We start from the raw sequence: 26,213 nt of genomic DNA on the forward strand, positions 1-26,213 counted from the left end.
CCCCAGCCCAGCCTTCAGGAACTAATGGGGTGAGAGGAAGGCCTGTGCTCGGCTGGGAGCTGGCAGGGCAGAGCCAGGGAAGGGGTGTGCCTCTCTCTCCTTGCTGGGCCTTGCACACGGGCCTAGAGCCCCCAAGGAGGGCTCGTTATATGCCAATGGAGTCCTGTGCAGGGACAGCCTGGCTGAGAGAGATAAGATGCAATGTCCCAGCACAAGCCCCGGCTCCTTGGAGCTGTGAGAGCTTATATTAATGGGACCCATTCAGCTCAGCCTGCAGGGCAATTAATAACGGGCCAGGCAGAGAGACTGAGTTTGGTATATGTGTATGTGTGTATTCATGTGTGTACATGCTGCAGGGGAGGACACGGACTGGTTGGGGTGGGCCAGAGTATCTTTCTTAAGGATACCCCCTCCCTGCACCAGACCTGGTCCCCACCCCAGGTTAGGAGAGAGGGACCTGTCCTAGCCTAACCCCTCCATCTTAACTCTATGGGCCAGGAGGGGGCAGGAGGCAGGAAAGGACCTGTTTCTTAGGTTCTGGGTTCAGGAAGGCCTGAGCCCACTCTCCCACCCAGATGGGGCTGGAGTGACTGAAAGGAGAAATTGAGTCTTGAAGTATGAGTGCAGTGCAGTCTCCTTTGTCCCTGGACTTCCATGGGCTGCCAGGAGACGTTGTGAGACTGGGAAGTGTGATGGAGGAGGGATGAGAGTATGCAGAGGCAGGCCCGAAGGAATAGCTTTAAGTTTGGGGGCAAGGCTGTATGATGCCTTCGTGCAAAATCAGAAAAATATGCCCCATCAGAGTGGATCCTGCCCTGTGATCACACAACCTGGTGAGCAATTATCCCTCTGTGTAAAGAAAATCACGCTCCTTTCTCCAGGCAATGTCACTCATCTCCAGGGTGCGCGGTTTCACAGGCAACCCTCGGGCTGGATTTCACCAGCACCCTCCTCGTTCAGTGCGCCACCTGCGTAACCAGGACAGCCCTGCTCAGAAACTGGCTGTTGTCCCCGAGTGCCTCCTCACAGCTGGGCATTACTGAGGATCTGGGAAACTCTTGGTTGGCCCATGGCCCTGACAGCTTCCTAGAACCTTCCTCCTCAAAGTGAGGTGGGAGGACCAGCAGCACAGGCATCACCTGGGAGCTTGGTAGAAACAGAGTCTTGGGCCCACCCAGGCCCACTTTCACAAGAGCCTTGGGTGATTCACATGTGCATTAAAATGGCTTAGAAAACACTGGGGCTGTCCAAACACTGGCAGAGGTACGGTAGAACATGAAGAGAAAGAGACGCAGAAAGCAGAGAAAGGGGCAGAACAGGGGCAGGAGATGAGTCCTAGCAGAAGATGGAGCAGTGAGGAGGGGTAGGATGCAGGCAATAGCCTGTTCTGCTTGAGCCCAGCCCCTAGGCACCTCTTCATGTGCCTGCACTAGAGACCCTCCACCTCTCCCCAGTGTACCAGGGGCCTTGGTTATCTGCTCCGGGTGGGCAGAGGCCTGGCCTGGCAGCTCTGAATGCCAGGGGAGCACACTGAGGGGCAGGCCTGGGGACAGGGATGGGGAATAGGGTTCTGGGGGCCTGGCTTCACTCTGTCCATCTATCCCTGTCTCTGCACAGACCTTTCATCAGGATTCCCAGGCTGGTGTGCAGGCCTGGGTGCCTCAATCACTCCTATCGGGCTGGTCGCAGGAAGAGAATAGCTTTCAGCTCAATTACCCTTCACATTCCAATATCATAACGCTCCAATGAGGCTTTTTAACCAAAAACAAAAAAGCCGTGTCTGCCGCAGGCCAGCTGCAAGGCCAGCCGTGCAGAAGGGACAGCCTGCTCGCCTGATAGCCCTCCAGGTGAGGGTATAGGAAGGGACCTGTCCCAAGATACCGCTGCAGAGAGGGCACTGGGGTCCTAGGCCTCGGTTTACCAACACACATCCCACCTCTGCTCATCAACTGTTGGGACTGACTGACCCTCGACCTTGGGGAGAGCACACTCAGACCCAAGTCCAGAGAGGGGCCATGGATCGACATATTCCAGGGTGAACTTTTCTGTCACAATACCAGCACTGTCTTCTCCTCCTAGGGCCAGAATGCCAACCAGACCTCTCTTAGGGCCATGGCCAATGGCAGAATTTAGCCACATCCTGGGGAACTGTTTTAGTTCACATGTCATTTCTTCATTGGCTCATCTGTTTCTTATAACAACACTGACCAGCCAGGAAGCTGGCTAGAGCTGAGGTTACTAACCCCACTGCACAGGTGGGTAAACTGAGGCCCAGGGAGAAGAAAGGAGAGGCCCAAAGACATATGGAATTATCCCAGTCTAGTGTTCTTTTAAGATACACGCTGCCATGGGGACAGGGGGCCAAGGTCTGCTCCAGTCCGAAGGATCCAGGCAGAAACAAACTGCTCTCTACTCTCCTACACGTGAAGTGACTGTCCCCATCTGAAAACTGTTCTCCTTGGAGGATGGGGCATAACCAGTGTCCATGCCAGGAATCCTGCATGTTCAGTGAGTTCTCAGTGAGCACACATGTCCCATGTGTGTGCCCCATCCCATTTCACACAGAGCAGTGCCAGGGAAGGCTGGCCCACTCTCTCCCAATCAGCTGTGCTTTCGTCTGCCTGGCCAGCTTGGTGCTAATGGCCTTGATGGCAGCCTCCCCTCCCTGTGTCCTCCTGGCTTCCTGCTGGCTTTCGCCGATTTGTTCATGATTTACCACTCCAGGGCGCTGACCTGTGAGGGAGACACAGGGGACAGAAGGAGGCAGGGCTCCGTCATGGCTGAGGGGTGTGCATGCCTGTGTGCACTGGTGCAGGGGTGGGAGGACCATCTCTCCAGGAACACGCTGCCCAGCCTGGCTCTCTAGGACTGGGAGTGGTCACTGGCATCCCCACCCTCTCTCTGTCCCATGCTGGCCATGGAACTGGGCACTCTGCTGGAGGGCAGAGGATGAGGGGAAACCTAGGGAGGGCTGCAAGGAGCCACAGCCCAGAAGTCCGGCCCTGGGGGCCTAGCAGCCCTCTCACAATGGTCTGCGGGGTTCTCTGAATACCCAGGGCATGCTCACTCGATGTGCAGACCTCCATGGCTCAGCCCCTCGACCCACTGTCAACAGAGGTGCTGCACAGAGGGGCACTGAAGGTGCACCAGCTGGGTTTAGCTCTGCAACTGACTTAACCTCTCTGAGCTACAGGCTCCCTATTTTAAAAACAGGGATAATCCCAGTGCCTACACTAGAGACTGGTTATAAAAAGTACACAGTGAGTATGTGTACAGTCCCTGTTACTGCTATCGTTGTTGTTACTCAGTGTTTCCCTGTGCCTAGTACCATGAGACCTTATGGGTTCAAGGAATTGTAAGATCCAGTCCCCATCTTGAATCAGGTCATAAATCCTGGGATGTAGGACCAGGAAGACCCAGGTACCAGAGAAATGGTATAAACAGAAGCTGAGACAGGTGGTCAAGGGAGGGTGTGGTCACTGAGCCCTTCCAGGCCTTCTACAGGCCTTGTGCCCTGTCTCTTCCTGGGCAATGGCAGTGAACTCTCCAGGAGGGCTTTTTCTATCTTGTGGGGCCTCCACCAACCTCAGATATAAAGCAGACAGAAAGCCCAGACATGGGGACGGCCTCTCTGCTTGCCCCAGACCTACATCAGTCTCTGCTCCCTCCTTCCCCAACCCAGGATGACAGCAGGCCTGTAGGTGAATCCAGCCTGCTGTGGGGAGGGGGGGAGGGGGACAGAGCAGAGAGAACCAATTTGCCAAGCTCATTTACAGCTCGTTTGTCCAATTCTGCTGCCTGGAGGGAGACGTACTTTATATTGATACTTGCCACAGGAGGACAAGGGGCTTGGGAGCCTGAGGGGGGTGGGGGGTGGGCAGGGCCCAACTTTCCTGTAGCACTAACGCTGCGATGGGTGAACCACCATGCTCCACCTCTCAGCAACCCAGAGGGGGCCAAGCTTTGGGTGATGGTTGCCTGGGTCCTCAAGCACTGGCCTCCCATCCTATTTTAAAGGGTGCCACTGGGGGTGAGCAGGGCCCAGCCAGGATCTCTTGGGGGCCAGGGACCATGTCTCATTCCTTCCAGCACCCAGAATGCGCTTGGCAATCCAGCAGGCACCCAGGGGATGTGTGATGAATGACTGAGTGAATGAATAAAGGAAGAAAGGAGGGTGGGGTGAGGAACATGGAACCAGCACTCCTGCATCCTATTACCACTCTGGTGGCAGGCAAAGCAGATTCCTCTCTCTGGTCTCTGGGCTGGTTGGTGCTAAGGCAAAGCTTTCCAGCAGGGTCTCCAGAAATGAGGCACGTGATAAGCCCGCTTTGTTCAATGAGGGGGTGTTCTTGGGATCCCAGCAGCATGGTGGCCCGTTCCTGAAGGCAGCACCTTTCAGCAGCACTCTCCATCCCCTCATCTGCAAGCTCGCCCTCTCTCTACACCCATTGCATGGGCTTTCAGGGTCCCCCACCTCACCCCTCTTGGTTCTGCAGGACCCCTTCCCAGCCAACTGCCCTCCCCAGCTCTGGGTCCCTTGACTCACGGCTGGCCTTCATGGATCATCCCCAACAGCCACTAGCCTCACACCTATATCCAGCAACCCACCTCTGTGTGCACCAATTCTCCTGCCTGAAGGGCCCCAAAGGAGTGAGTGAGCTAGAGTTCGGGGGTGTTGAGGGGTGCACTGTAGGATGCCCCTATAGCTCTGCCTTCAAAGTACCTCTGGAATCAGTTTCCTTTGCTGCTGTAACCAGTTACCACAAACTCAGTGGCTTACAACAACACAAGTTTATCGTCTTACAATTCTGGCGGCCAGACGTCCAAAATGGGTCTTGTTGCATTAAAGTCAAGGGGTCAGCTGGCCCGCGTGCCTTTTGGAGTCTCTAGAGGAGAATCTGCTTCCACCCCTCTTCCAGCTTCCAGAGGCTGACCACAATCCTTGGCTCAAGGCTTCATCTTTCATGGTAGGACCAGCAGCGTAACACCTGCGAATCTCCCCCTGACCTCCGCTTCCATTGTCACATCTCTGACTCCTACCTGCCTTTGGTAAGAAGCCCTCTGATTACACTGAGATAAACTAGGATATCTCCCCATGAATGTACTTAATCACAACTGCAAAGTCCCTTTTGCCACGTGAGGAAGCATGGTCATGGGTTCCCAGGATTAGGACGTGGCATCTTTGGGGCTAGTCCTCTGCCTACCATTCCCCAGCCCCATTGGATGACGCCCTTTCCTCCAGCAGCCCTGAGTGAGGCTGGCTGCCTGTCAACTCTGCTGAGACAGGCTTGGCGCTTCTCTGAAGGCCTTGGGGGGGGGCTCACCAGTCCTTTTGAGATGCCTTCAATAGCGGACCTTGGGACCAGAGCACACCAAGGACTGCTGCACGCAATTTCCCTCTGAAAGGAGGTAGGCTGCAGAAGACAGGAGAAGTGACTCCCTGAAGACAATTGGTATAAAGTGCATTGTGCAACAAATCTTTACTGAGTCGCCACTGGGCACCAGGTCCTGAGGGTCCAGTGGTGGAAAGACGGACACATGGTCATGCCCCTCTCTCACATAGTCCACCATTTCCTGTGGGAGGCCGACAGCGATGAGACAGTCTTGCAGATAAGTAATTTACCTGCCAAGATCATAGCTGTGGTGATCCGAAGGCCCAGAACACAAGAATCTGTTCTGCACTGGGAGGAGGGATCAACCAGGGATGGAAGGCCAGGGGATGTAGGAGTTCATGAAGGGGGAGCGGACGGCTGAGCAAAGGCCCTGTGGCACAGGAAGCAGAGTCAAGGGGGAGTCTGGGGAGGGGGCTGGGGTCAGGCCCTGCCAGCACGGTGGGACTCTGGCAACCAGCCTCAGAACACCACAGAAGAATTTTAGCAGCATCCCTTGCACCTCACAGGGACTCAATCCAGTTGAATGAATGGATGGAGGGAAGAATGAATGAATGAGCCTGTCTACCCTCCTTCTGCCCCTCACCGGTGGCCTGCCCCATCCCTCTGTCTGCACAGCAACAGTTAACGGGATCTCTGAGGCTTGCTCACTTATTTATTTCCCCATGGCTGCTGGCACCGACCCATGTAGCCCGAGGAGCGTGGCTCCGTGGAAATGTCTGTAATCGCCAGCACACTTTAGGCATTACTTCCACACCATTTAGGGCTTTCCGCCCCAATGGCTGCTGTTGCATTTCCTTCCACCTCTATCTTTTGGGCTGTGTGGGGTGGATTTTTTTAAGGTCTGGTGGCCCTGAGTTTTGGGAATCTGATGGTTTGGGGAGGTGGAAAGGAGAACAAGGCCTTGAAGGAATTTATTATGCTTCTCCACTGCCCTGGCCTTACCCCAACCCCGACCAGAAAAGAAAAAGAAAAACCCCACAAACCAATCACTTCAAGCTGCTCAGAAACCTGCAAAGATTTTTGCGCTTCCCTGTGCAGGCCTGAGATGGCGTTGCTGATTTGAGCCACAGCTTTGTGGGAGGCTGGAGGTGCTAGAGTACAATAAGGGTCACTTCAGAAGACTCCTTGTCCTTACCAAACACCATCCCCTTCTGCCTACGCCAGACTCAGGGCTGCTCCTCCGCAGGCAGCAGACTTACAGTAAATCCAAAGCCTGAGTGCATATGCTGGGGATAACATGCATTTGGACTTGCTTTGGGTGCAGTACAAAGAGGTCAAAATCTGGGGCTAGCTGTGTGACCTTGGGCAAGTCATTTAACCTCCCTGGGCCCATTTCTCCAGCCATAATATGAGAGCAATCATACCTTTCTTACCAACATGAAAGACTCCTGTGAGACTCAAAGGAGACGGTATGGGGAAAGAGACCCTCTTTTTTCCTTTCCCCTTCCTCTCAATCCTTTTTACCAGCTCCACTTAGCTTCCCATGACTCCCTTTCCCCCAAGCAGCCTCCTGTCCCTGCACCTGGGCAGCTCTATATTCAGCTACAGAGAGGTCCCCGACCAGACAGAGGCTGTGTGGAGGTAATGCCCACAGGGGACAGTCCCTCCAGTCTCACCATATGTAGGCTGTAGACTGAGCATTGCACATGCATTGTCTCATGTCACCTGCATGGTGGCAACCCTATGTCAGTACCACCCATTTTCTCAGAGACAGGAACTTTCCCAGGGACTACAAGATATGAGCAGTGAGACCAAGATTTAAACCACTAACCTAACCACTATGGGAAGTCACCTCCAAGAGGAAACTGGCTGCCTGTCCCAGGGACTTAGGTGATAATAAAAACCAAACAGAATGTATATAATAAAATAAAAATGGGCAAAAGTAATCCATGGGTTAGAAGCCAGGATAGTGGTTCCCCTCTGGGGGTAGGGAGAGGGGCTGGGAGGTCACCAGGAGGTGTCTAGGTGCTGGAGAGGCTCTGTTTCTTGAAGCAGGTGTGGAGGCACCAATGTGTTCACGTTGCAATAGCTCAGACTTGAACTGGTGATTGCTCACTCCTCTGTAAGGCACAGACCTCCCCCCCAAAAGGCAAGAAAACACCTGAAGCCAGAGTAAGGGCACTGGAGAAGATACTCCAGGGGTTCATCTGTCCCACTTGCATGAGGCTTTAAGCTCAAGGCCTTCCTGTCTATCATATCCTTGATCCCCACAGTGGGGTGGACAGGCCTAGGACTATCAGTTCAATGTAACAGCGGGGCAAACTGAGCCCTGGAAGGGGGAAGCGACTCACCTGTCTCCCAGCCCCAGATGGTGGGGTTCTGGCCCTGTCCAGGTTAGAGCTCACCCCACTCTAACTCGCTGAGCTGTACAGAGAGGTGAGCAAGACGGGAGAGGCTGCCACTGGCTGAGCCAGCCCAAGGGGGTTCAGCATCCAAGACCTGGGTCCCGTTGGCATCTCCTGCCCACAGCGGGGTCCTGGGGCCACTCCAGGAAGGAAAGGCCAGGCTAAGGTCAAGAGGCAGAGGGTGGCCTGGGAGTGAGGTTTAGTAGCCAGGGTGAATGGAGTTGGTATAAGGAGCAATGCCAAAGGCAGGGATTACACGAGGCCTGTGCCTTTAGGTCCAGCAGAGGGAAGACCAAATGAAGGGCCTGGGATTAGATCCCAGCCGGTTACTTCCAAAGGGAACAGCTTGGCGAGTCCTCTGACTTCTTTAACACTTGATGTGCTTGTCTGTAAAATGGAAACAGAGAGGACCAACCAGCCCTGGCCCTCTCCCACTTCCTTCCTTCTGGGGAAGGAAGACTAGTGTTTGGCTAAATGATAGGAAGGCAGACGGTATAGTGAGTTGGGTGAGAACAACTGGGGGAGGGCACGGCATGAACAAAGGCCAGTGGTAGGAAAGCGACCACCTATAGTGAGGACTGAGGGACAGAAAGCCTGGAGCTTAAAGCCGCATGTGAATGGATGAATTTCTATCTTGCAGGGTTTGTGCTGGGAATGGGGAAAGGCACCTCGAGGGGGAGGGGTCAGTGCCATTTCCCTCTCAGGGGCAGGATTGGGAGAGGGACCAGCCTGAGCCTGTGACCCTCCTGGACAAGGACGTGACTGGGCGTTCAACTCTTTGTGGCTGGCGGTCCCCATGCCTGGGAGGTGGGCTGGCCGATTGATGAAGACAGTGAGCGGGGACGATTACATTGTACCTAGTGATTATGGCCTAGTGAAATCTCTCGGCTGCATTATCGCATCTGGAGAGAAGAGTGGGCTTTTTAATAGATGAACAGGAGGCTTCCACTTAAGGTTATTATAAAGAGGGAGAGCCCAGCCCCTCCCAGCTTCTAGCCAGCGCCACGAAGTTGCAAAGTAATTAAAGGCTGCTTAGGAATCAGAGAAATTATAATAATTCCATCGACCAAGAGCTCTGTCTCTCTCTAGTTTCCCCCTCCTGGTTGAAAACAAGGTGGGTCAGGTAGCCTGCAGACACATCAAAACAAGGCAATTGTGTGGGGGCATCAATGTCCTGGGGGCTGCCAGGCCTGTCCCCAAGCTGTTTTGATAATATTTGAACTTGTTCGGGTAAGTAGAGGGGTTGAGACAAAAGCCCAGAGCCCCTGCAAACAGGAGAAACAGCAGCGGCAGGCTGATGGCCCTCTGACATGCTCACGCGGGTCCCTGTGCCCTGCACTGAGGGGGCATCACACCAGGCCACTGCTCTTGGGCTGAGGGGCTGCAGGAGCTCAGGAAGCAGCACCTCCCACTTTCACCCCAGTTCCAGACACCCAGGCTTCACCTGGAGAAACAGCTTGTGCCTCCAGTCCAGGGATGGGTCCAGCCTTAGGGCTCCACAAACTATTTCCTTGAGAACCTTCCAGATTACCTTCCATCTTCACTGGTTTGCCACTGATTTACTAGGGATGTTGGGCAAATCTTTTACCCCCTCAGGTTTTGTTGACCTCTACAGAAGAATATGTGGCTGGATTAAGTCACCTTGTTGGCCCCTCTGGTGCTGGTTTTAAGGAGTCTATTAGGAATGCTCTCAGCCTGTTACTAATTATTTCTAGGGGACTCTGGTTCCTTTTTTTTTTCTTTGTCATGTTTTCCACACATTTCCTGTCTCCTACTGAACTATAAGCTTCTTGATCACTAATACACCAATATCAACCAACCACTTGGGAGCAAGAGAGCCTACCTGTCAAGTTGTGTGGACTTCAATCAACTTTCTCAAAGTCCTCCAAAAACTTCTTGTAATCACAGGAATACCAATCAGCTACCCTGTGTGCGGTGCTTTACAGTAAAACTTTTACAACCTCGATGTCTCCCCATTTTACTGATGAAGAAACTGAGGCTCTGAGAGACTAAACACCTTGCTCACAGCCTCCCAGTTTGAAGTTGGAACCTGTGTGCATGGCTCCATCACACCATGCGGCAGGAGGCCCATCACAGACGTGACACGAATCCTAATGAAGTGAAACCAAAGCTGGTCCTGGTTGCATGTGGAACCTTCTTCAACCATCAGTTCCTAAGCCTGTCCCCCACCCCGTGTCTGAGGAGACTCCCCTGCCTGGAGGAAAAAGGGTGCAGGCAGGAAACCTGCATCCTTCCTTCAAGAGGCCCTACCACACAGAGAAGAGAACATTTAAGAGAAAGAGAGATGAAAAACGACAGATGAACTTGAGGCCGACAGCCCAACAATGCAGCAGGAGCATCTAGCTGGCAGTTATCATCTCCTTCCATTTAGAGCTTATTTATTTAAAGGGCGGGGGCACAATAAAAGGTGTCCCTTCATGTGCCAGGGAATCGCTAATGCAGGGGAACCAGGCTCCACACACAGTGCCCTGCTTCACATTCATGGCAGAGGCTCCTGCAGTCATTGCAATGGAATTATATGGGTCCCCAAAGACTCCCCGCCAGAATCGGTGAGGAAACCGACATAATTAAGAGTACTGTTGCTGTTCAAACATAATAATCATTTTCATTACATCTGGGCTCCTTCAGTCTCCTGCTCCTGCACTGTCTTCTATCCTCATGGTGAGGGTGGAGGAGGGTACCTCCAGCCCTGATCATGTCCCCATGGGCATGGAATGAGGTGTTGCAGGGGTCATGGGGGCCTGGGGGACTTGGCTTCATCCCACAGGGTGGAGGAGGGAGCCAGGAGCATCGGAGCATTGACTGAGCTGAGGTCTTTGGTCCTGGTTTTGTGGGACTCCATTCATTCTCCCCTGAGCACCTAAAACCCAGGAGGAGGTGGCAGAAAGACGTTGAATCTTTCCTGCAGGCAGGGGGAGCAGGATGACATTTACCTGTGGGGGTGGGTCTCCTATTTTTCATGAACAATGTTGTATGTACATCTGGGGATCGAAATCTTGGAGGCTGACTCTGGGAGTGATCCAACCCTGAAGGTCACAAGGAAAGGGCGTCACAATGACCATGGCTGGGTCCTGACCACTGGGAAGGTCCTCAGTCCAGAGAGTAGGCAGTGGACTCTGAGTGAAGTTTCTCCACCTGACCCCCATAGTCTGTGTATGGGTGTGTGTGACAGTCCTTAAGTCTGTGTACAAGGCCCAGGGTCCCCCATGCTGGCCATATCAAAGCCCCATCCCTGCAACTTTTGGCCGATTCCAAGCAGGCCACAGCAAAGTTGCAAAAAGACACATGTAAAACTGCTGAAAAATGAGAAAGAACAAGATTATGGCTCTAGTTGTAAGCATATCTGATTTTGGGATAATTGGAGACATCAGTGGACTTGTCTTGGCCTCAATGTTCCTTATCTCTAAAATGGGAAGACTAGTTCTTCCCTAACTTAAAGAACTGTCATAAGGACAAGTGAAAGACAGAGAAAACACTTGGATATAAAGAAGATGCTACCACTTCAATAAGTACACATGCACACAGAAAAACACACACACCACCACACTACACACATGTATGCACACATCACCACACATATACACATACATGCACATACTACTACACATGTGCACAGCACCACAAGACTATGCACAAACAGGTGGCCCTGTTGCTTTGCCCATTTGCATGTCACTCCACTGCTACAAGCTCAAAGCTCGAAGTCTGGGCAGCTGCAGGCTATGGCACCTGCCTGCTGGGGGGAAGAGGTGTTTGTCACTTGCTTACAGCGGGAGGAGACCAGAGGAGGTGTGAGCACCTCTGGGTGCTCACAAGGGGCACAGAGACATGGCCCGGGGCTGCCGCCTTGCTAGAACAAACTGCTCTGGCTCTGGCCAGCAGGATCCAGAGCCCCTGAGATGATTTATTGGTCTTCCTCTCCCAGATCAATAGGAGGGTGGTTATAGATGCAGAGGGGGGCATTGGGCACCATGGGCCTGAGGAATGAATTAATATGGCCTGTCAAGGGGTTTGCCGCTGCTGGCAAGGGAGCCAACCCTCTCATGAGCAGAGCTGACACCTTGGGGGAATGGCAGGTACAAGTCAGTGGGAGCCCCACATAGCCTCCCACGTCTTGCAGCAACCCAAGGATGCAGTTTATAAGTCATTCCATGTCTGATGGGCGCACTTTGAAGAGGGCAGCTGTGGGCACTGCTGTTGAGCCCAGCAGGTGCTAATAAGTTTGGCCAAGTCTATCTCTGCATGCTCTAGGCCTCGCCTGGCCACCACTCCAGGGCTCCCCGCATGCCCACAGAACAGGAGACAGCATGGCTGAGATTCAGGAATGGTGGGCAACAGAGGGCACCAGTGAGCACCAGCAACAAGCTCTAGGGTGTCCTGGGAGGAAAGTGCAGTATGGAGATGGCGGGGGTGGGGTGTGGGGCGTGCGTGAGCACCCCTTCAGCTTAGGGCCAGGCCTGGCTACTCCTTACCGCCACCCTGGATTATGAGCAATAAAGGACTCCTTGCCTGGGCGAAACAAGCTGTCCAGGGCAAAATACTTTGCATAAGTGCTCCTGCTGTCCTAGCTTCCCAAGGGGTGGAGGGAGCAGCAGTGCTCTGCCCATTTGTGAAGGTCATGTCCATAGGCCAGGCCCCTGGATAGATGCTGAGGTCACATAGATGACCAAGCTCAGTCCCTGCTCAACCTGGCAGGAGAGACAGACATACACACACAACTATGGCCATGACCATTTATTGGGCATTTACTCCTACTGGGCCCTGTGCTGAATACATACCATACACTGTCCCATTTGCTTTAACCCTCACAAACATTCTGTGAGGCAGGTGTAATTATGTCCATAGAATTGAAGCTACCTGCCTAAAGTTCACGTAACAGACCTGTCCCCTAATCCTGCCTCCATTCTTGACTAGCTTTGGGCGAGAAACCCCTCTACTATGTCTACCTCTATAGGATGGGAACTCTCAATAATAACAATAACAACATCAACTTATTATTATCTTAGAAATAAATTATCTATTTTGTTTCATTGACAAATGATCACCTAGAATACTCTTCTCCCTGCTTTCCCACCACTAGTGAGGAGGTAGAGAGAGTAAGTAACTTTCATCTGTCCCTAATAAGTGATGTGGAGTGATGGTGTGGCCTAGTGGGACCCAGTGTCAGGAGGCCTGAGTTCTGGGTCTGACCCTACCCCCAGCCAGCTTTGAGGTTCAGGCAAGGCCTCTCAATCTCTAAGGCCACTGTCATATCATCCCAGCTCCACCTCTCCCCTCCTCCAGCCTCATCCCTACTTCATAGCTAGTCACCTGAAGCCACCAGTGACAAAGATCTATGCAGGACCTGTCTGTCACAGAGAACTGAGTAGGGATCCAGGGAGCCTACTTTCAGCCCAGCTTTATTTCCATGAGGTAACAGTGGGTAACTGCAAGAGACTCACATACCCACGTAGCCACTGTCCCTCCTCAGCAGCATCTCTTGTCAGGGGTTAGAGTTCACTTCCCCCTTTGGGAAATTTCAATATATGAAAAGAGGCTAAAGGAACTCAGCAAGTAAATGATATTCAGAGACACCATACTCTTCTCTAAAAAATTCCCATTCATCCTGTAAGGTCCCAAATAAATAGCCCCTGTGTATAGACCAGGTCACTCCTTCCACAGAACTTCCATCTGCTTTGCACACCCTAAGCTATCACGGTTCTTAATACATTTAGATGTAGTTAGACATCCACTTACTTGTCTTTCTCTCTGTGAAATTACCTTCTCCGAGGGTGGTAATCTTAATCACCAGCATTTTACTGCATAGACTATGAGCCACAAACTGGGCTAAGGGCCTTTGCTGCCTGCATTAGTACAGCTCCCACAAAGGCCCCACAAAGCAAATACTGTTGCCCATCTTATTGATAAGAAAGCTGAGGCCCAGAGAGGTTAAGTCACCATCCAAAGTGGTACACCTGGCAAAAGGTAGAGTCCTTTTTCTCCACCCTGCATGTCCAAGTCAGCTTAGAATCCCTGGGCCCTGCTCCATAGCTGTTGAACAGATGTTTGTTTGTTCATTTAAAAAAAACTGAATGGATCAGGGCACAAGGGATCAATCTGTGCCTTGAAGGACAGGCAGAACTGAGTTAGGCTGAGAGAAGAAAAGCACTCCAGGACTTGTTAGAATAGTACAGTGTGTGTCAGTGTGAGAAAACAGAGACAGACAGACACACGCTCAGAGACAGTGAGTTGATCCCCAGCTGACAGGAGCACTCAGGTGGAGGACTACCAGGAGGTAAGCTGGGAAATGTAGGTTGAGGCCAGATGGATAAAAGCCTCCACTACCTAGCTAAGGTGGCTGAACTTGTCAGAACTTCAAGGACATGGCTGTCCCTGAGACGCCAAAGGCCCTCCTTAACTCCCTGATTCAAGGAGCTACCTGGCATCATCTGACTTCTAACCTCATACCCATCCTCCGGCCCAAACACCCTGGCTTCAGGGTCAGCTCCCCAGGGCACACCTGTGGGGCTGAATGTGTGGCCCCAGGAGGAGGGGGACAGGGCGGGATGGGGCAGCGCTGAAGGTCAGCAAGGCGGGCACGCACCCCGAATGGAGGTACTGGAGCAGCACTGCTGGGCACAGACACAGGCAAACACGTTTGAGCAAATTGGAACGACATAAAAGTCTATTACAGCAAATCAAACAGCAGTCAGCATGACAGCCATTAGCCTGAAATGAATACATGGGGACTTAATGAGGTCTGTCGAGGCTGGCTTGGTGAATTAAGTTGCCAATTCTAGCAGGATTTCCCTTTTCTTTACGGACTTGAAAGCATCCACGCTGCCTCGTTAGGGCTTCGACAAGTGAATTGCAGGGCCTTTCACCCTGATAAAATGGATAATTACACGGAGAACAGCTTAGTGAGGGGAGAGGGGTGGGCAGGAGGGGAACTGAGAACAAACAAACCCAAACACATCTGCCTGGCTTCTCCCCAGGCCAGGGCAGGGGCTTCCAGAGGAAGAGGGGGCAGGCTTGGGTGGGCTGGGGCAGGCGAGCTTCTCCCAGGAAAAGGGCAGTGCCTGGCCTCGATCTGCCTCCCACTCTCTCCTTTTCCAGGCCTGAGGACATGGGTCCCTGTGGGTCATGTCCCCAGGCAACTATGGACAGGCTGAAAGTTCTCAAAGACTGGCTGCCCCAGGACCTCACAGAAAGCCTCTGGTGGGGAGGGCTACCGAGGGCACCCTCCAGGGCTCACTGTCACCAGGGGAATTGGTGAAAAATGCAGCTCTCCCCAAACTACTGATTCAGAATTGCAGTGACCCAGGAATATGGGGGGGAGCAAAAGTAGGTTTACAGTTGTTTGCATGGAAAATAATAAATAATTCATAAATAATAATACTAGACAAAATCTGTGCTTCGAGGACTCACAACTGTAAACCTACTTTTGCCCTACCCTGTGTGCACCTAACTAGTCCCTGGAAAGTCTGATGTGGTGTGTTTGGGACCCTCTGATTCCTCACTTCTCGAACACTCAGTACTGAATGGCTTCTGAAGCACGTGCTTCTTCTACTTCTGCTTGCATAACTCCAGGGCTGGGGAGCTCAGTACATCCTCAGCAGGCCAGGGGAGCAGAATGTGCAGCAGGTCTTATCTAGAAAGTTCTTCCTTATGCAGACAAAATTTGCCTCCTGGTAACCTTTCCTATGCCTACCCCTAGGTTTTGAGCAGAACAGACCCAAATATATCAGGGCCCCTAGGGCTGGGGAAGGTGGAGGGTGAGTAGGTAAGGGAGAAGGTACAAGCAGCTGGGGCGGCCAAGAGAGAAGCTGAGTGCAGGGGGGCAGCTACTGGAGCTTCCTGCCGTCACTCAAGGAATAATGAAGTCCCAAGGGCAAAAAATGAGCTTCTCCTACCGGCTTCACTCTCAGAACATGGGTGTTAGCCCTAGAAGGCGGCTGGGTCAAACTCCCTAGTTTAACAGCCATTGGAACTGAAGTCAGCAGAGGGACAGTGACAGTTTAAGTCTCAGCAGCCAGCTGTTGGCATAGTCAGGACTAGAACCCAGGTGTCTTGACCTCTAGTTTCCCTCTTCCCATGATACAACACAGGAGCTCTACTGCTCCCCTTGGCAAGATTCTGTTGAAACCCACCTCCTCCAGGAAGCCTGCTGAGATTTTCCTGATCACTGGCACCCCTCAGCACTGATGCATCACAGGATCCCCTGTTTCTCTGGTTTGCATTCTCACTCTGTTCAAAACTGCAAGGCCTCTGCCACAAATCATGCTTCTCAAGGGCAAGGGCCTAGGGTTGCCAGGGTAACCTCAATGCAAACAGGAGGCCCCAGCCTCAACTCTAGGCCAGGGGCCAGCAGATCCTCTGCTGGTACCCCAGTTGGGGACTGAGCCAGGCAGCTAAGTTCTAGCTCAGGTGACCACACCAGGCAAGGGCTGGTCAGTGCCAAGCCATCTTAGGTCATTAGTGGCCCGGCCTCCATCCAGCTGACACCATATCCCCACTTGCCACGCTGAGCATCCTCGATCAAGTATCAGGCCAGCAAAGTGACCCAGCGATGTTTACACATTAGCAAGTAAACCCTGTGGGCCTTCCTCCAAGGACTGTGTGTCCTTGCAGATGGCCCCTCTCAGTGCACCCTTTCCATGCATCAGATGGGCAGGAGGCAGTGCACTTTACCCTGCCTGTCTTCTATTTTTATTAGATAAGACGGGCTATGGCCAGAGAGGTTAAGTGACATGCCCAAATGGACCCAGCAATCTGGGAGCAGAGCACGGGCTGAGCCTAAGGTCTCTTGCTGCTAGTTTGGCTCCTGTCATTGTACATTCCTCTGGCCTCCCATGTTTCCGTGCAGTGAGAGCCTGGCACAGCGCCAAGCCCACAGCAGACACTCAATAAATATTTGTTAAATAAATGAATGATGGAAGAGGCTCTCTCCTTGGAGGCAGAGGCCTTCGGAGAATCCCAGGAGATTCCAACAGGGTGGTGTTGGAGGTCATATCCCCTGGCAAGGGAGAGAGGAGAAGGCTGGCCCCAGCCCAAGAGCTGGGGAGGAGCACTGTGACCTCTTGTCCCCTTGCCATCGCTGCTGCCTGCTGCCCTGTGAGGGAAGGCAGAGGGCAGCCATGCCTGTCAGGATGGCAGCTGAGCAATGGGTCTAAGGCTCATTAACTCCGAGCCGTGCCCTTGGTTTCTGAGCCCGGGCCCGTAGTGCAGGCTGGCACGTAGAGACCCTTAATTAAATTAGGGAGGCTTCCAAATGAGAGGGGGCCCAGAGCCAAGCTGCAGTCCCAGGCACACCGGCTACAGCTCAGGGCACCATACCCCATGCTTGGGCTGTGGGCTCTCCCTGATTATATCCTGCTCTGCCAGGGGATGGGCCTGGGAGCCTCTACTATGTCCCTATCTGCACACTTGTCCTGACTTCCCTCGGTCTGGCATAAGCATAGGACCCTTGGCTCACAGCTGAGCAAGGAGGGCCAGGAACAGAAACTCGAGGGGCAAGAATCAAGGTCTCTTCATCCTTGAGGGAATCTGAGGCTGTGCTGGGAGTCAGGAGGCACAAAGTCAAAGATGTGTGACCTTGGGCAAGTCACTCTACCACTCTGAGCCTCAGCTTTCTCATCTACAAACTGAACAGATATTTTCTAAAGACTCTTCCAGTTTTCCTGATCCAATGACCTATAACACAAAGGGGCTAGGACTCAAATGCCCTGGTGCCAACCCACTTCTCTCCAGTAGATTCCATTTCCCACCGTCCCTATCTCAACCCTTCACTGCTGCCCCATCCAGAGCCCCGAAGACAGGCCTGATGGATGTCCAGTTGGAAGCTCTTTACCCACCACCTTCCAGGTCTTTGAATCACCTACTGCCAGCCCAGAAAACTGCTATCAGCCACCGGGGAGAGGGATGGCAAGCAATGAGAATCCCAGTGCTGTGGTGAGCCAGCAGCCAGTTTATTAACGAACCATTTGTAATGCAATAATTTGTACTTCTCAATTACCAGAATGGCTTGGTTTTACATGCATGCACTCATGCAAACACGCTCAGAATATACAGACAACCCAAAGGAGCCAAGGGCCAAGGGGACAGCGGGCGAGCACAGGACCAGGGAAAGAAAGTCCCTTCCTAGAACTGCATGCTCCTTCCACCCTGGGGTGGGGTGGGAGTGCTGCTCTGGCCAAAGCAGGAAGGCCTGGGGCTGCCAATCCACCTGCCCAAGGCCCACACTGGCTATGGATAGAAGAAAAGAGGGCATACCACCTGTCCCTCCTGACCTCTGTCTTGTCCCTGATTCCAGCTGGAGCTGTGGGCTCACCCAAGGCAGGCCTCTCTCAGGCCTGGTACTCCCACAACCCCCTCTCCCTTCACCAGCAGATGGGCCCATACCCTTGAGGGCCAGCATGCTCAGCCTGCCCAGAGCAGGTGCTGAGAGGAGGTATGGGCAGAAGAAAAAAGGTGACATGCCCTTGCCCCAGCTGACTCTTCACCCCACTCCCAGCAGCAGGTCCCCAATGTCCCCCAAGTGTGACCCAGCGGCTCCTACCTCAGGGATGCGGACACTGTAGGGCTGATTGTGAAACGTGGGCGCATTGTCATTCACGTCCCCGACCTGAATGTTCACCTTCCGCGTGATCACCTGACAAGAGAGGGGCAGGGAGTCAGTGTCAGAATAGACCTCTAACTTCTTTCCACCCAAGGGGCCCAGGAACAATCCTCCCAGGGCAGCAGGGGCTTCAGGGGATACTCACCCCCTGGTGGTCACTGACAGAGAACTCCACGGTGAACTCAGACTTGGTCTAAAAGAAAGGGAAGGAGGAGGGTAGAGTCAGAGAGAGGTGCTGATGTGCTGAGCCCTGAGTTCTGAGCCCTGCGTGGAGCTGGTCTGGGACTGGGTACCCAAAGGCTTCCCTAAAAAACAAGCATTGCCCCTTGGGTTGGGGAAGCAGGTTCAGAATAGGGATTCTTCCCATAAAAGAGCAACAGATTGGAAGTCAAGAGTAGGGCTGTAATGTGGATTCTGCGTTTAAATTGCTGTGTTATCTTAAATAAGTCGCTAGACACCTCTGTGGCCACTTCCTCAAATGTAAGGAGAAAGCAGGGGTGGGGGTTTTGTTCAAGCTCTTACCTTAATTTGCTAAGAGCTACAGAGTCATCAATTTCGGTGTCTCTGGCAAATGTCCTTTGGGGGGACATTTGTTTGGGGCAGGGTAGACTCATATACCCCATGGAGGCCCCATTCTACAGGGGATGAACCCAGGATCATTATTCCTCTTTCCCATCCAATGTTGTCCCTTGCATGGAGACACTCCCAACCACTCCATTCCAACCTCAAGTCTAGACATCAGACTGGCTGTTGAAGAGGGACCCCATTCAGGCAGGAAGATGCTGCTTCAGGGTCAGAATGGGGCCTCAGAGGAAGACCACCAAAAGATGATGACCTGTCCCCCCTGGGTCTGCTCCCACCCCCCAGGAAAGGACTGAGGCAGGAGTATGGGAAGGTCGTACCTCTCTGTCCAGTGGCTGCCGGAGCCACACCACACCTGTGTCAGGCTCCACAGCGAAGAAGCGGGAGGCCTCCTCACCAGACACGCCAAACACCAGGGGGTCATTGTCCATGTCTCGGGCCAGCAACTGGGTCACAGAGGAACCTGGAGTATCCAAGGGAGAGAGCAAAAGGCACAAATGGGAGGTCAGTCCATTCCTCAGCACCTTGCTCAGGTTGCTGAATCCCAGCCTGGGGAGCAGCCACCAAGAGATCCCCAGCAGGTCACTGACTACTGCAAGACCTCCTGCATTCTGGGTTCTGACTCAGGCTCTCCACCTCTATCCTGGCCACATGTCACAGTGTGTACATGCCTATAACAGGAAACCATCATTCACCATGTTCTGGGTATGTAATGGACAGCTGTGACTTCTGCCTGCCCCCTTCCCTTTTCTGATTTTAATTTGGAGACCCCTTTTTCCAAGTGGCTCAGATGAGAACAGGCCCCCAACCTTCCAATTCTTACCTTCCAAGATGGGCATATAACTCAGCCCTAGCCAATCAGTGCATTTCATCTTTCTGGTCACAATGATTGGCTCAGGGACCAGTATGTGACCCAAGCTAGCCAATCAAAGCTAACCCTGGGACTTGTGCTGGAACTCCTGGGAAGGAGGAGCTCTTCTGCCACTGGGGTTGCTAAATTGGCACTGCTGGCAGCAGTCTTTGGCACCACACAGGAAGAGCCTACTTGAGAATCAGGCCAACAAGGAAGAAAACAGGCAAATTGTGCATGGAGAGCGATTCCTGATGGTGTGAGGGTCTGCAGCCAGCTGTGCCTGATATGAGCTCCATCCTCTGGACTTCTCAGCCACATGAACTAATAAACACACACCCTTTTTTCTGCCTGAGTCAGTTGAGTTGGATTTCAGTCTTTGCAAATGGAAGCACCCTTTCTAATTCAGAATATTTTGCAACACCTGGCATTCAACAGTGACTAGGTGCTGTCCTTGTGGTAAGCACTGGAGAACGCAGAGATTAGGAAGATGTGGCCACCTCCGAGAACTCCAGTCTAGCACTGGGTGACAACGTGTCAACCTCGTTCACAAGAAAAAGATTGAGGTGTCACCCTGCACCAGGAAACAAAGCCCTGGCCAGAGTTTACCCTGGGCACCAGGATGCCTGGCCTACAGCCCTGCCTAAGAAGTCCCAGTGTAGTGTACCATCTCCCAGGAGACACAGCCCTCTCTAGGCAGCCTTCAGATAGAGTGACCAACCACCCTGGTTTGTCTAGGACGGAGGCAGAACACATACTAAAACCAGGAGGTCCCAAGCAATTGGATCAGCTGATCATCTTAGCTTCAGGTGGTCCTTATCCCCGCCAGGAACTGGGCAAAATGTCAGAAGTATACAGTGTGTCATTTTCTGCAGAGAAGGTCTATAATCTTCATCTGATTCTCGAAGGACTGGTTAAATTAGAACAATGGCCTTGGGCAAATCACTTCTTTCAAAGCCTCAGTTTACCCTATAAAATGGGATGAACACTTCCGCAAATACTGAGTCTCTTGATCACTGACTAGCTCTCAGTGGGCAAGCTAAGTAAGGAGGGATTCCAAACAGGGGGAATATTATCTAGGAAAGAACACCAATGAGCTTTTCTAGGCACATTTTTAAAAGGACACTTCTAACATGACAATGATAGATAACATTTCTGAGCACTAACCACACTCCAGACACTGGGCTAAAGGATTTCCATGTACTAGTGTACAATATAATTGAATCCTTAGTGTTATGCTCCCCATTTGACTGATAAGGTAACAAAGAGTGATTAAGTAATTTACAAGAGCCACACAGTTACAAATGGCAGAGCTGGAATTCAAAGCCCAGGCACTCTGGACCCAGAGTCCACGCTTATTACCACAACTTTATACTACTCAACCCTTGATCTGTGAACTCAAGATTCAGGACTCCCATGGGAGTGACCTTATCAGACCCTAACTGGAAGCCCAACACTTGGAAAGGGAAGATATGAGGCAATCACTAGACTCTCATGATATGCCAAAAGGGTGCCAGGCCCATTCACATATCCTCCCAGCAGTTCTGTTTAGTAGTCATCATTATACCCATTCTACAGATTAGGAAGTTGAGGCTCAGAGAGGCAAAATAGCCTCTCCATGTTCACACAGCAGAGTGGGACATGGCAGCATCCAAAGTGATGGGAGAAAGTGAGAACTGGGAGGAGGAGGGATGAAATCAGGCAACAGAGTTGAAATAATCTGGGAGACCGTCTGGGGAGTCCAATCTTCCCATTTTAAAGATGGAGAAGCTAAATGTATTTAGTAATTTTCCTAAAGTAACAGAGTTACTTTAGTTGAGCAAGAGTCAGGACCCAAACCCAAGTTTCCAGACTCTGACCCCCGGTACAGTGCTCCTTCTAGATGAGGAAGGAGAGGGTATGTGAAGCCATAGAGAAACCAAGCACATCTTCCCAAGGCATCTGTGTTGCTTAATGACAAGCAGTTAATTTATACTAAAGCAAATGGGAATGTATTGGGAACACAGGGTAACATTTAACATATTTTTAAAGACACAACCTAAAACTGTAAAAGAATTTCCAGTCTCTCCCAGATTTCCAGGATACACATTTCCTTTTCGTTATCCTCAAGGGTCCTTCAGTGGCAACGTTTGAGGAGCACCGAGCTATTTCTCAATGCCTTGGGGAAATTCACATGAGGAAACTGAGGCCCATAGGGGCCCTGCCTATCCAAAGTACACAATGAGTCCATGGTAACTGCCCAGACCGAACACCTCACCTGCCAACCTCCTTCAGGGCCCAGCCCAGCTGGGGTGTATGGGGCCAAGCTCCCAGCCGGCCAGTGGGATTCTGGGAAAGCCACACTGGCCCTCTAGCCAAGGCTGCACTACTGGGCCCAATATCCCAAATGGCTTGCTGAGGCCCAAAGCTCAGGCCCTCCCAAGAAGGGGGGCACTGTGCAGGACAGGGATGGGGCCATCAGCTGCTGTCACCCACCCTGTAATTTCCTGGACTTTATCCATTTTCCCCTCAATTATGTGCTGTTCAAAATGGTCCTTTTCGGCTTCTTCATGGGCTCTTGCCTGCTCACGCCTTCTTTGTGTCCCAGGTAATTGCTAGTGACCTTTTCTAAGTGTACTAATTAAAGGTACCGATTTAATATTATATTTAAGACAAGATGCCCTGCAATTTTCCAGCTGGGCACATACTCCCCTGCCCGGCGCTGTTCTGCCGCTCTGCAGAAGCTGGGCAGAGCTCTGGCTTCTCCAGGACACAGGCCTTGTTTCCACCAGGGCAGGTTCCAGCAACCTCTGTTTGTACCATTCATGTCGAAATGAGGCCAAGATGAGGGGCCCAAATCCAGCACAATGCCCACAGAAGCAGCCACTCAGGAGAACCATCCCTGATTGTGTGACCTGGAGTACGCATGCCACACTCGGGGATTGTTTCCCACCTGAGAAACAGACAGCGTAACCTGCAACCCACGCTGTGCAACACCTAGAATTCGTTTGTTCCTTTCTTTCTTTCTTATTGTGGCAAAAGATATATAAAATGCATCATTTAAGCCATTTTAAACTGTATAATTCATCACTGTTTATTTCCAGAACATTTCCATCACCCCAAAAGGAAATCCCATACCCATTAAGCAGACATTCCCCATTCCCCCTCTCTTAGCCCCTGGTAACCACTAATCTGTCTGTCTATGAATTTGCCTGGTCTGGATATTTCACATGAATAGAATCCTATGTGGTCTTTGTATCAGGCTTCTTCCACTCAGCATAATGTTTTCAAGGCTCATTCATGTTGTAGCACGTATGAATACTTAATCCCTTTTTATGACTAATATCCCACTGTATGGATATATCACATTTTGTTTATCCATTCGCCAGCTGATGGACATTTGGGGTGTTTCCACCTTTGGGGCATGGTGCATAGTGCTGCTATAATCATTGGTGGACAAGGTTTTGTTGGAACACTTGTTTTCGATTCTTTTGGGTATCAACCTGGGGGTAGAATTGTAGGGGTTTATGGTAATTCTACGTTTAACTTATTGAGGAACCACCCAATTGTTTTCCACAACAGTTGTACCATTTACATTTCTACCAGGGGCTAGGTGCCCCCTGCATGGTGGAAGGATGGGAGCTGGGCAGCACTGCATAGCAGATGCTATTGGCACCAGGCCCACCGTGCCTTAGCATATACCATGATCTCATACGCCTGCCCAGCTTCCCACTGCCAGCCCGGGACTCCTGCCGAGGGGTCTCACCATCGGTGACTGCTCCACGCACGCACAGGACAGACCAAGATGATGGATAAGCACCCTGGCTCCCTCGCCGCTCAGGGGCTGGCTCGGAGGCGTGTTGGACGCTGGCTCTTAGTCCCCTGTCGGGAATCAGCTCCAGTTTCCCATACTGGTAGCTTGGTTGATGATGCACCTTTATGGCGTCTGTCCCTTCCTTGTCTCATGTCCATTCCTGGAATCCCCCCCCACAATAAGCTATATGTATCTCAGTCCTCATCACAAGGTCTGCTTCTGGGGAACCCATATAAGACACTCCCCAGGACTGTGGCATCTGAATCACCCAGGGAGCTTGTTATAATACGGATTCCCAGGCCCCACTGACTCAGTGGGCTGGTGGAGGGGAGCCCAGGGTGTTAACTTTTAAATAGTCGCCCTCACTCTCCCTGCAAGAGACTGACGCACAGCGAGGTGGGGAAGTCCTGAGACTGGTTTATAGCAGGAGGACATTCAAATATTTAACAATGGGCACAGTACAGGCATCAACCAATCAGAAAGGATGCTGGCCATAAACAAGCAGACCTGTGAGTGCTGCCTGTAAGTCAGCCTGGTTTATGGCTCACATTTTAGATGCAAAGAAAGCTCCTCAGGCCTCGGGATGATTTAAAAGCTGTCTTAGGGCTCTTGGCTCAATCAGTGCTGCTGGAAGACTCTCTGCCTTCTGCCTCCCTGCCCTCACAGGGAAGGGCAACCCAGTAAGGCCAGCTAGCCCTCCACTCTGTGCCAACCCAGCCCAGGCTGGGGCGCAGCCTAACCTCATGGGTGGAAAGTGGAACTTTTAAGAAGGGAAATCCCTGTACACCCATGTTCACAGCAGCGTTACTCACAATAGCCAAAAGGGGGAAGCAACCCAAGTGTCCCTCAATGAAAGAGTGAATAATTGAAATGTGATATATACACACAATGGAATGTTATTCAGCCTTAAAAAGGAAGGAAATTCTGACACATGCTCCAACATGGGTGAACCTTGAACATGGTGCTAAGTGAAACCAGCTAGTCACAAAAGGACAAACACTCTATGATTCCAGCTCTGTGGAATTCAGAGAGACAGGAAATAGAAGGGCGGTTGCCAGGGGCTGGAGAAAGTAGGTAACAGAAAGTTGTTTAATGGGTGCAGAGTTTCACTTTTGCAAGATGAAAGGCGTTTGGAGACTGGTCGCACAACAATGTGAATATACTTAACACTACTGAACTGCACACCTACAAATGATTATGATGGTAAATTTTATGTTATATGTATCTGCCAATTAAGAACTTTAAAATCAAAACTTAAATCATGTCCAAGTTCCTAGCGACCCAGCCCAAGACAACACCTCCCACTGGCTCTCATCCAGGCTCCCCAGGCTCACCTACTTTGGCCCCATGGCCTTTCTTCTCTTCCTGAACAGTTTGTGGCAGCCTCAGGGTCTTTGCCCTGGCTGTGCCTTCTGCTAGAAGACCCAAGGTCACTACAAGCTGCTCATTATCCACCTCTCAGGTCAAGAATTACCTTCTCAGAGAGGCCTTCCTCAGATCCTTGATCACACAGACTCTATCTAAAGAGGCAGCGGTCACTCTGTGTCCCTGCACCCTGAGTTACTGTCTTCACAGCCCTCCCTTCTCTGAGCTGATCCTGTTTATGCACTTGACTTGCTGACTTGCTGTCCGGAGACCCCAGGGCAGCGGCCTGGCCCCTTCATGTTCCCTGTTGTATCGCTAAGCTAACATAGGGGCTGGCATCCCTGAGGCACTCAATAAAGAGTCAGTGGGTAAATAAATGAATCCTGCCAACTGCCTGGAGGTGTTAGAAGAAGATAGCCTCCAAAAGTCATGAAAATCTCTGAGCCGCGACGAGAAGAGAGAGTATAGCAAGTTAATTCTTAATTATGTACACTAATGGACAGGAAAAAGCCTGGCTAATCAAAACCTAATAATGCCCAAGCCAGTAGCACTTGGCTTTGGATGCAGGCGGAATAATAGTTGGGCACTGGCTGGGCTCCAGTCTCCCAGGAACTGGCCCTGCACCCCATTAAGAGACCCAATAGCCCATCCTGGGACAGTATACCCTGTCCTGGAGTCGAGGGGCCCAGGTTGGAATGGGGACCTGCTCAGTGGGCTGCAAATGCTCCTGGGAAGTACAGCATTGGCACAAGTTCCCCCACGGTGGCCTCAGTCCTGGAGCGGCAGGCTACATCCATCTTCCAGGCAAGGGGTGGACAATCACAGCTTCCCCTGCAGCCCCGCTGGGCCCATGCTGATCGCCAAGATGACTGTTATTACTATTATTGTTGTTATTTGCTGGGATTGCTGCATCATGTGCTCCTGGAGAGCTGTGAGTCACTGCCTGCTAGACTCAGGGCCAGAAACTTAGGCAGGGGAGTGGCGGGCTGCAAGGCTTATTATTTATTCTGGGTGGGGGGGTTTGTTCCCAAAACACAAAGAGGGTGCTACAGAATGAAAAAGGGTAAGGAGAATCCACCATGCCTCCTCTTTGCAGCAGCATCTTCTTAAAGCGGACCTTTGATTGTGCTATACCCCCTCAGGCCCTCCCCTCAGTCCTGCAGAATTAAAACTGAATTCCTTACCATGATGGCCAGTGCGCCTCTTACCTGTCCTGCCTCGGCTCCCTGGCCAGTCACTTTCTCACAGCAGCCCTAGGCTCAGCCAGCCA

At 51.9% G+C, this 26,213-nt stretch overlaps 1 protein-coding gene across 4 annotated transcripts in view; it reads right to left on the bottom strand.

Moving 5' to 3' along the window:
• Positions 1–26,213, bottom strand: part of CDH23 (cadherin related 23) — a 338,466-nt gene that overhangs the window by 257,205 nt on the left and 55,048 nt on the right. For all 4 annotated transcript variants that reach the window (XM_087824365.1, XM_087824361.1, XM_087824363.1 and 1 more), the window contains exons 3-5: positions 19,256–19,398; positions 18,499–18,546; positions 18,294–18,386 (exon numbers count right to left, since the gene is read on the bottom strand). In XM_087824365.1, the coding sequence (XP_087680491.1) occupies positions 18,294–18,386; positions 18,499–18,546; positions 19,256–19,398 (284 nt within the window). The remainder of the gene's footprint in view (positions 1–18,293; positions 18,387–18,498; positions 18,547–19,255; positions 19,399–26,213) is intronic.

Source organism: Miniopterus natalensis, chromosome 14 (assembly GCF_054644295.1).
Source record: "Miniopterus natalensis isolate mMinNat1 chromosome 14, mMinNat1.hap1, whole genome shotgun sequence".
Classification (NCBI taxonomy): Eukaryota; Metazoa; Chordata; class Mammalia; order Chiroptera; family Miniopteridae; genus Miniopterus; species Miniopterus natalensis.